The sequence below is a fragment of the Capsicum annuum genome, chromosome 12, assembly GCF_002878395.1.
Source record: "Capsicum annuum cultivar UCD-10X-F1 chromosome 12, UCD10Xv1.1, whole genome shotgun sequence".
Lineage (NCBI taxonomy): Eukaryota > Viridiplantae > Streptophyta > Magnoliopsida > Solanales > Solanaceae > Capsicum > Capsicum annuum.
The window spans coordinates 27,071,023-27,082,451 of record NC_061122.1 but is presented as its reverse complement, the minus strand read 5'-3'; the positions used below and the strand labels follow the sequence as shown (position 1 = coordinate 27,082,451).

Genomic DNA, 11,429 nt, shown 5'->3' with positions numbered 1-11,429 from the left:
AGATATTTCAATTATAATGTGTGAGTATAAATAATATTGCAAGTATAGCTCGACTGAAAGGAGGACACATTAAGAAAGACGGGACTCTACATATTTCACCAAAGTTCTTCACTCATGATTTTAAGAAGAAAAATGAAATACATATTCAACAAATTTAATCAACTGATAAATTGACGAATCTGATCACTAAGGCATTGTCAGCATCAATATTTGAGAAGGTGAGATATAAGATGAAATTCGCCATCTACGAAAATCAAATAAAATTTTCATCAGGAGGAGTAAAATACATGTTGTATTCTTTTTTTCTTAACCAAGATTTTGTTCCAATCGAATTTTCCTAATAAGGTTCTTAATGAAGCAATACTAAAGATGTATTACAAGATGTGTGTAGTCTCTTTCTTTCACTAGACTTTTTCTCACTGAATTTTTCTAGTAAGGTTATAACGACACATATTATTTATTAGTGGACATCCTAGGGATGTTAAATAATATGAATGTCATGTGACATATATATGTATGTGTGTGTGAATGTCATTACTGGGAGATATATGTATGTGTGTGTGAATGCCATTACTGGTAGATAATACTCTCTCTGTTTCAAATAGTTGATCTTATTGACTTGACACTCATTTTAAGAAAATATTTATTAGGAATTTATTTTATCAAATTAATCTTATTAATTATGTTTTGAAAATATTTCCTCCGTTTCAAAATTACCCTCAATTAATTAAATTTTCAAGGATGAGTTCCAATGATCATTACTAATGTTTTGAAGTTTAAAAAGAGCTAAAATTTAAAAAATATGATCAATTTATGTCTTTGTCTTTTTTCTTAAGATGTGTGTCATATTCCAACAATTCAATTATTTTGAAATGAAGGGAGTATAAATTTAAGTATATACAGTTTATTTAGCCATTTAATGATAAGAGTAATATTGAAAGAACTTAATAAAATCTTCTTGATTTCATTAAAGTGATAATTAAATTGAAACAAATGTTTTTAGAAAGATGATCAACTAAAATAAAATAAATGAAGTAATTAATAGCTAAACTAAATGTGAACACGGATCATTACTTATTCAAGGGGTGTTTGAACGAACTTATTTTAAGAGGTTTAAAAGCTATAAGCGAAAAGTCAACGGTAGGTAGCAATTTACTTTTAACTTTTCACTTATTTTTGTACTTTTCAAACTAAATTAAAGTACTTTTAATTATTTTTTATTCTTACCAAATACTTTAAAAAATAACAGTCAAAAACAATAAAAAGAATAAGCCAATTCAAACACCTTTCGTTTAGATAGCAAAGTTACATATTGAAATTATTTTCTTTTCCATACTTTAGAAAATGACGTAAATTCACATTCATTATTCAATTCATATTTGCACACCCAGATAAACATTATAAATAGGCTAGTCTCCATCTATTTTTGGAAATTGAAACAACAAGATCTCCAAAAAAAAAAAAATGTTTCAAAGTTTTGTGTATGAAGAGCCAAATCCAATCATCACAGTAATAACTGTGGTGACTTTTTCGTTTTTAGCTTATTTGGGTATCTCTGAAATATGTGGGAAGCATTTGCAGTACTCTAAATTTTGGAATGTGAATGCAAGTGCTGGTTCTTCTACTAGTAGTAATTTTTTGCAGGGAAAATTGTCTAGTAGAATTGGGATGTTTGTACTATATGCACCAGCTTGTGTTATGGGTTTTGCTTCATTTTTGATGTACCCTGATGGTGGAACTAGGTTTATGATGGTTAAATCTGTTGTTACTGTCCATTTCTTGAAAAGGGTTCTTGAGGTAAATTTCTCTTTGTTCTTTTTTCTGTTACCTTTGTTGAATGTTGTATTGAATCTAATCTAGTACTAATATTATTAGGTAAGGGGATATAACTATTAGTTATTTGTCTTTATGGTTTCTAGTTTTATATCGTATTAGAGTCGGGTCCATTAGGTTTGATATGTGTGGAGGTTGTCAATATAGTCTTGGTCCTTGAATATCATGTTTCGGATCGGACAGTGGAACCTCAGATAAAAGAATGTCGGGATCCCAGCGTGAAGGGGTGCTGATGGGAGTGCCAGTCTCCTTATAACACTTGGGCAATCCTCCTCTCTTCAACCTAGCTTTTGGGGTGTGTGTTAGGCCCTAGGCTAATTTGATAGACTCAATAAGTTATTGTCACGTGACTGTTCAACCCGTAGAAATAGCTCTTGCAGAATGTAGGGGAAGACTGCATAAAATAGACCCTTGTGGGCCGGCTCTTTCCAAGACCCGCGCATAGCGGGAGCTTTAATGCACCGGGCTGTCCTTATACTAGCTTTTTCTTTTTTACTGTCGATGATCTGTAGAATCAGTTGATGGAAAATGTTTGGAGCTATCAACTTATTGATTGCACCCTTATGTATTTTGTATTTGTTTTTGGTAAATAAAGGTAGTGTATAAGAGAACAGCACCAAGGTAGATCTAGAAATATAAAAACTACAAGGAAGTCCTCTGTTAAATTGTATATGAAACTAAACAGATGATCAGAATATTTACATACCCGAAGCTTAGCCGAATAGCAAGTAGTGAAACATTTCGACTTGATTCTATGGACAGCATCTTAGGTTCCTCTCCTTCCATTAGTCTACAAGATACAAATTTGAGTGGTGTTCCAATTTCCCAGTATACTTTACCTTCCCCAGACTCCACTTGTAATCTGGGCATGTTGTTGTTCCAAATTTCCTGGTATATTTTTGTTGCTTCCTTCAAAACCAATTGAAGAATGTTGCAATTACTGGTATAGACATTATCCCATTGAAATCCAGATATTTTAAAATGTTCGCAGATGTACCTTGCCCACTATACAAGAACATATGATTAGGATCTTCTGTGCCTCTTTTGCACATATAGCACCTATTGAACTGAATGGATTCCTTTTTCCGCAAATTGCCTTAGAGTCACTCTAGCGGTCACGGCAGCTAAGACGGCTGCTTTTGAGAGCTTGTATGCAGGGTTACAGGGGAAAGGAGGGGAGAAAAAGTTGTTCCGACTCGCTAAGGCTAGGGAGAGGAAGGGTCGTGACCTCGATCAGGTGCGGTGCATTAAGGGGGAGGACGGTAGAGTGTTGGTGGAGGACGGCCACATAAAGAAGAGATGGCAGTCGTACTTTCATAGGCTCTTGAATGACGAGGGGGACAGAGCTATTGTGTTAGGGGAACTGGAGCACTCAGGGGAGTGTCGGGATTTTAGCTATTGTAGACGTTTTAAGGTAGACGAGGTTAGACAGGCAGTCCGCAGGATGCGAAGGGGTAGGGCGACGGGGCCGGATGAGATACCGGTGGAGTTTTGGAAGTTCGTTGGAGAGGCTGGTGTAAGGTGGTTGACTGCATTGTTCAATGAAATTTTCAGGACAGCAAAGATGCCCGAGGCGTGGAGGTGGAGTACCATGATCCCCCTCTATAAGAATAAGGGGGACATTCAGTGTTGCAATAACTATAGGGGGATTAAGTTACTGAGTCACTCTATGAAGATCTGGGAGAGAGTGGTCGAGGTGAGGCTGAGACGGATAGTGTCTATCTCGGAAAATCAGTTCGGATTTATGCCCGGCCGCTCGACGACGGAGGCAATTCACCTGGTACGGCGGTTGGTGGAGCAATATAGGGAAAGGAAGAAGGATTTGCACATGGTGTTCATCGACCTAGAAAAGGCGTACGACAAAGTCCCCAGGGAGGTGCTTTGGAGATGCTTGGAGGTGAGTGGAGTACCGCAGGCATATAGCAGAGTAATTAAGGATATGTATGAGGGAGCGAAAACCCAGGTGAGGACGGCGGGAGGAGACTCAGAGCATTTCACTGTCCTGACAGGATTGCATCAGGGATCTACTCTTAGTCCCTTTTTGTTTGCGCTAGTAATGGATGTGTTAACGCGGCGTATCCAAGGGGAGGTGCCGTGGTGTATGCTTTTTGCAGACGATGTAGTCCTGATAGATGAGACGCGAGGGGGTGTGAACGACAAATTAGAGCTGTGGAGGCAAACTCTGGAGTCTAAAGGGTTCAGGGTGAGCAGAACCAAGACAGAGTATGTGGAATGTAAGTTTAATGACGTAAGGCGAGAGAATGAGGTAGTGGTGAGGCTAGAAGCGCAGGAGGTAAAGAAAAGGGATAAGTTCAAGTACCTCGGGTCCGTGATCCAGAGTAACGGTGAGATTGACGAGGATGTCTCGCACCGTATCGGGGCGGGATGGATGAAGTGGAAACTTGCATCGGGGGTGCTGTGTGATAAGAAGGTGCCGCCCAAGCTTAAAGGTAAATTCTATAGGGTGGTAGTCCGTCCGGCCTTGCTGTATGGAGCGGAGTGTTGGCCAGTTAAGAACTCCCACACCCAAAGAATGAAGGTGGCAGAAATGCGGATGTTGCGCTGGATGTGTGGACTGACCCGAAGGGATAGAGCTCGGAATGAGACTATCCGGGAGAAGGTTGGGGTGACTTCAGTGGAGTGTAAGATGCGGGAAGCACGATTGAGATGGTTCGGACACGTGAAGAGGAGGGGCATGGATGCCCCGGTCCGTAGGTGTGAGAGGCTAGCGTTGGATGGTTTTAGACGGGGTAGGGGTAGACCGAAGAAGTACTGGGGTGAGGTGATTAGGCGGGACATGGAACAGTTACAGCTTACCGAGGACATGACCCTAGATAGGAAGGTCTGGAAGACGCGAATTACGGCAGAGGATTAGGGCCTGTTCGGGTCGCTAATGTAGGGAGGTAATTGGTGGGGGTGTATTCCTGGTATGATTCCGTATTCAATGTTCTGTTCCGTGTTCCGTGTTCTATGTTTGTTACGAATCTGTGTGCTTTCCTCTGCTTTATATTCCTGCATTCCTGCTTTACTCTGTTTTATATTCCTTATGGCTGCAGTATCTATGTTATGTCATCTGCTTCTGTGCTGTACTATGTGTTTGTTTGATATCTCGTAACTTGAGCCGGGGGTCTTTCGGAAACAGCCTTTCTACTTCATCAGAGGTAGAGGTATGGACTGCGTACATCTTACCCCCCCCAGACCCCACAAAGTGGGAATACACTGGGTTTGTTGTTGTTGTTGTTGTTGTCTTGAATAAGGCATGCGTCACGTAGAGTTATTCAATCTAACTGGAAACATTGGAAGGGGCTCTATGTCTCCGTAGTTGTTGTCAAGGCCAAGGTTTGGACTTCCGTTTGAAGCTACACTTCCCACCTTACTGTTTCCCTTGCATTTGACTATAGTAGCTTCAGGGGCATGAGACTAATCTAAAACAGCCATGGAATTCCTCTTTCAAGGAGTGTGCCTAAGCCAATGATCCTACTTGAATTTAATCTTCCACCCATTTCCTACTTTATAGTACATGTTTTCTTTAAACTCTTTCCATAAGTTCTTGATTTGTTTGCAACAACATACACCAGATGTTTTTTCCAGGGACAAATAATGTGTTGAAACCTTTGTCATTAGAGAATCTTCTTTGCTATTTTACCTACATAACCATTTGTATAGGCTCATCTTGTGTAGGCCTTCCATTCTTTGCACCTAGACTACTATATTTATTGGTACTATCACTTATTCTTTCCACTTTTTTGAATAATAGCCATGCAGCTTGATATGCCCGCCAGAGATACTGAAATTTTCCATCATCCAGTTGTAATATTTTGATGCTTCTTTCCCCATCTTAATGAAGGGGAGCCTTGGAGCAACTGGTAAAGTTGCTGCCATGTGACGTCACGGGTTCAAGCCTTGGAAACAGCCTCTTGCAGAAATGCAAGGTAAGGCTGCGTACAATACACTCTTGTGGTGGGGCCCTTCCGCGGACCCTGCGCATAGCGGGAGCTTTAATTTAGTGCACCGGGCTGCCCTTTTTAATGTTACCTGGGCGCTTAACGCTGCTCTAAGCACATGCATCCACATACCAAATTAGCATTACCAGCCTTTATGTTGCTTACAATTTTTCTACTTCGTTCCACTAGTACATACCAATCAATGCTATCTTCAGCACAATCTAATAATTCGAAGTATTCATGTCAGGCAAGGTACTAGGTAAGTTGTTCCAAACTGGTTCTTTGATAGATTGGACCAACTTGTATTTACGTCATATAAGACTATGCTTAAATTAGTGAGATAAACAATGCTGGACCGACATCATCAGAGATTGTTGGTGTTGCGAAGTAATTTTATTTCCTCCTGCTGTTCTTGGGAGAAGGAAGAGCTTCTCTATCTAAATGCAAAACTATTTTGAATATAGAGTATGTGGTGGTTTTCTATAGCTCTCGGGATAATGATGGTCTCAATATTTTTGCTTGCTAAAACTAAGTAGCCGGGAAAGCGGCCATCTGTATCTTCCACATCAAATAAAACTAGCTCTGAGTAGGGAACATTCGATGGAAGTCATATATTGTAAATCTCCAGCTTTTTCTGTCAACTAGGAGAAACGTTTAAACATATTGACATCATTCACCAAAAATCTGAAATATATACCTGTTGCTTATATTAATCCAGTTCTGTTATTATATGTTCATGCACTGCAACTGTATTATTCTTCAGACGTGCCAACAGTACCAATTACTTTGAGGAATAACGATGTTGTCCATTCTGCTTTGCAGGTTCTGTTTGTTCACAAATACAGTGGTGGGATGATTCTTGGTTCGGCGCTCCTTATTTCATCCTCCTATTTTATGTTTGCTGCAGTCATGGTTTATATCCAACACTTAACTCTAGGATATCAGGAGCCAGAAGTTGATCTGAAGTATATCGGTTTACTGATATTCTTAGTCGGAATCTGTGGCAACTTTTATCATCATTACCTCCTTTCCAAGCTCCGAGACAGTAAAGAGAAGGGCTATAAAATCCCCCGAGGCGGCCTTTTCAGTGTGGTCATATGCCCTCATTATCTTTTCGAGATTATTGGCTTTGTAGGGATTTCGTTCATCTCCCAGACATCGTTTTCGTTTTATTGTGCTTTGGGTGTAGCTTTATATCTGATGGGAAGAAGCTATGTTACTAGGAAATGGTACCTTTCTAAATTTGAGAATTTTCCTAAGAATGTAAAGGCTCTGATTCCTTTTGTTTTCTAGAAAATACAGTTTGAAAGTGCTTTTTGTAAGAATTTGTTGATCTGTTTGAAAAATGTTGTACTTCGTCTCTTTGTGAATACATTTTGGAAGTCTTTTTTGAAATTAAATATATCCCTCAAGTAAAAGTGGTCCAGAGGAAGTATTGATAAGTGCATAGAACTTTTACTAACTGCAAGGGTGTAAATGAAACAAAGTCCAGCATAAGATTAAAGGTAAATTTGGACCACCTCTCTTTTATTAAGTCAATATTGAAAAGGCTATCATTAAGGCTTTGTTTGGTCGCAGGTATCAGAAAAAATAATATTGGTATTTTTTCAATTCCTTTTATGATACAATATTTATAATCTATGTTTAACTGATGCATGACTAATATTTGTATTAGTTATATATTATGTTCAGTACTATTCTTATACGTAATAGTCTATGTATTAACAAGGGTACTAATCACCCATTCCTTGTCTCATCTCTCAAAGAAGAACAAAAATGTTCAAAAGCTTCTTGTTTGAAGAGCCATCCTCAATCACTACAACAATATTTGTAGTGACTTTTGTGTTACTGGCCTACTTGGGTGTGTCTGAAATTATTGGGAAGCATATCCGGTACTCCAAATTCTATAAAGTCAACCCCGGTTCTGCTTCACATTGCAGTAATTTTCTGCAGGGCAAAGTCTCCAGCAGAAATGGGATGCTTATAGTCTACACCCCAGCTAGTATTATTGGCTTTGCTTCATTTTTAATGTATCCAAATGGTGGAACTAGGTTTATGATGCTTAAATCTGCTGTTACTATCCATTTCTTCAAGAAGCTTCTTGAGGTAGACTCCTTTGTTACTATTGATGAGGTAGACTCCTTTGTTACTATTGATGATTTTTTATGACAGTGGAGTCCGGGTTAGCTTGTGCATACGTTAGATTAATTCCATGAGATATCCGATAAGTCTATACATCATGGCTTGGACTAATGAGAAAATTACCTACTAGTAGTTGAATTTGAACCAGTGAAATCGATTACATGGATCACTAGCCCACCAAGGGCGAATTTAACATGAACCACACGGTTTCTCCATAAAATTAAGTGTTTTATGTACATTTTTTTTTTAAAATTGGTATAATACTATGTGCAGAGACTCAGGCTACAAGAAAAACTGAACGGTGCGCTTGGTTAAATGTTAAGTTATTTATTTAGATGAATTAGAATCAATTCTCACTTAATTCATTTTTCCTCCTTTCCTCGGTGGGTGCAACCATGTTCTATAAATTCTTGCTTCTGAGCCCTCGCCTTTACTGCAATCCTTAAGTTACATGGGGCTTTGGGCTCTAGGTGATAAAAGAGTTTTAAAATGAAGTGTGGATGACACAAGTCTTAATAATTGAATGGATATGACAATTACTTCATTAAAAATTAAGAAAGTAAGAAAAGTTTGAAAATAACCTACAAGTTTTTTAATTTACACTTTGATTCAATGTAAAACCTAATATAACTAGAATGGAGGAAAAAAAGGTATGTTTCTCTCTCTTCTCATTTATTGGAGTTTTCTCTCTCTTCATGATTATTGTTGTTCATTGTTGTTGTTGCTTTATTCATCATCTTCTTCTTCATTATCATTATCTTGTTCTTCATTATCATCTCTTCTTGTTCATCATTATCATCATCTTCTTGTTGTTGAACATTGTTGTTACAGCTACTATTGCTACTTGATCAAATTTTTTTAGGTCAAATTTTATTCGTATATCACTTGGGAATTACTTATAGGTGATTTTAGTAAGTAAAATTATAATTTTTAGTTGAATTTCTCATCTGGATGTATCTGTTACTGCTGTTTTTTCAACAGTAAATAAAACATGTAACGTGAATCCAACAGATAAGTAATCTGTTGCAACATATTGACTAATTTGTTGCAACATATTAACTAATCTGTTGCAACATATGAGTAATCTTTTCAACATATATGACTAATCTGTTGCAACAAATTACTCATCTGTTGGATTTGTATTATAGTGTTCTAACATAAATCCAACATATAGGTCATCTGTTGCAACAGATTAGTCATATGTTGCAACAGATTACTCACTTATTACAATAAATGACTCATATATTGGATTCATGTTACAGGTTCTATCCATTGTAGCAGTAGCAAATATATCAAATAAAAAATTCAACAAAAATCATAATTATACTTACAAAATCACCTATGAAGTAATATTCAAGTGATATACGAACAAAATTTGACTTAAAAAAATTCTAAAAATTTCAACAAGGGCACAACGAATAAGTGAAACACATGAAAAATTTCATGAAACAGGTAAAGAAAACAAAAATAGTGTATTATACATCAAATGCAAAAGGATCGAGGGGACAAACGTTTGAGTTCTCCTAAAAACATTTAAGTTCCCTAGTATTTTAATTGCTTTCTAATGGATAACCTATCTATTATAACAAATTTTTTATCCGTTTGATAATTTCCAACAGATGAATCATCTGTTGCATCATGTTAGTCATCTGTTGATTCAAATTAAGCAATTATTAGTAAAAAACTAAATTGATTTAGCTAAAATTAAAGACAAGTTTTTAAAACAACGGGACAAAAATTTGAGTTCTCCTAAAAATGTTTGAGTTCCCTAGTATTTTAATTATTTTCCAACAGATCACCTATTTGTTGCAATAAGTTAGTCATTTGTTGATTCAAATTAAATAATTATTTATAATAATTAAATTGATTTAACTAAAATTGAAGACAAAACCTTAGACAAGGGGAAAAACGCTTGAGTTCTCCTAAAAAAACATTTGAGCTTTAGTATTTTAAATTATTTTTCAACACATATTTTGTCTATTTAGTAATTTCCAATAGATGAGTCATATTTTTTCTATTTAGTAATTTCCAACAGATGAGTCATATGTTGCAACAACTTAGTCATCTGTTGCAACAGATGTCTATATCTGTTTGATAATTTTCAATAGATGAATTAGTTGTTTCAACAAGTGAGTCATTTGTTGCAACAGATGTCTATATCTGTTTAGTCATTTTCAACAGATATTTTATTTGTTTGGTCATTTCCAACAGATTACTCGTTTGTCGTAACATGTTAGTCATCTATTGATTCACATGAAGTCATTATTAGTAATAACTAAATTGATTACTAAAATAAAATATGAATTAATAAGTTCAATTACAGTTTCAATTAATCTCATCGTAATTACACGATCAATTAAGTATGTTCGTCCTGAGTAGAGTGATCTATTGACCAATTTTATTTGAAATGATTCAAACTAAGTCATCATTAGAAATAACTATATTGATTTAACTAAAAATAAAGATAAATTAGTAAGTTCAATTACGATTTCAATTAATTTCATAGTAATTATATGATCAATTAAGTGTTTCGTACTGAGTAGAATGATTAATTGACAAATTTTATGTGAAATAATTCAAATTAAACCATTATTAAAAATAACTACATTGATTTAACTAAAATTAAAGATGAATTAGTAAGTTCAATTACGATTTCAATTAATCTCAGTAATTAAATGATCAATTAAGTGTTTCATCCTTAGTAGAGTAATTAATTGACCAATTTTATTTTAAATGATTCAAATTAAGCCATTATTAGTAATAACTATGTTGATTTAACTAAAATTAAACATGAATTAATGAGTTCACTTACACTTTCAATTAATCTCATCGTAATTACTTGATTAACTAAGTGTATTCGTCCCGAGTAGAGTGATCAATCGACCAATTTTATTTGAAATAATTCAAATTAAGATATTATTAGTAATAATTAAATTGATTTAACTAAAATTAAAGATAAACTTACAATTTCAATTAATCTCATAATAATTAAATTATCAACTAAGTGTATTCGTCATGATTAGAGTGATCACTATTGACCAATTTTATTTGAAATGAATCAAATTAAGTCATTATTCATAATAACTAAATTGATATAACTAAAATTAAAGATGAATTGATAAGTTCACTTACAATTTCAATTAATCTCACAGTAATTACATGATCAACTATGTGTATTCGTCTCGAGGAGAGTAATCAATCGACCAATTTTATTTCAAATGATTCAAATTAGGTCATTATTAGTAATAAATAAATTAATTTTGACTAAATTAAAGATGAATTGATAAGTCCACTTACAATTTTAATTAATGTATTCTTCCTTAATAGAATGATCAATTGATAAATTTTATTTAAAATGATTCAAATTAAGCAATTATTAGTAATAACTAAATTGATTTAACTAAAATTAAAGACAATACCTTAGACAAGGGGACAGCCATTTGAGTTCTCTTAAAAACATCTGAGCTTTAGTATTTTAAATTATTTTCCAACATATAGGATATATGTTGG

General features: G+C 35.3%; 1 protein-coding gene and 1 pseudogene across 1 annotated transcript; both read left to right on the top strand.

The window, feature by feature from the left end:
- Window positions 1-1,303: 1,303 nt before the first annotated feature.
- On the top strand, window positions 1,304-7,177 carry LOC107851655 (very-long-chain enoyl-CoA reductase). The gene is made up of 2 exons (XM_016696736.2): window positions 1,304-1,797; window positions 6,600-7,177. The coding sequence occupies exons 1-2, from the start codon at window positions 1,465-1,467 to the stop codon at window positions 7,068-7,070; spliced, it is 804 nt and encodes a 267-aa protein (XP_016552222.1). The 5' UTR covers window positions 1,304-1,464; the 3' UTR covers window positions 7,071-7,177.
- A 108-nt stretch (window positions 7,178-7,285) lies between these two features.
- The window catches only part of LOC107849345, a 17,938-nt pseudogene continuing 13,794 nt past the window's right edge, over window positions 7,286-11,429 (top strand).

Bases quoted from the DNA above. Each gene is read 5' to 3' on its own strand.
- LOC107851655 (XM_016696736.2), top strand. From the start codon at position 1,465: ATGTTTCAAAGTTTTGTGTATGAAGAGCCAAATCCAATCATCACAGTA. The intron at 1,798-6,599 runs GTAAATTTCTCT...TCTGCTTTGCAG, and splicing joins TCTTGAAAAGGGTTCTTGAG to GTTCTGTTTGTTCACAAATA.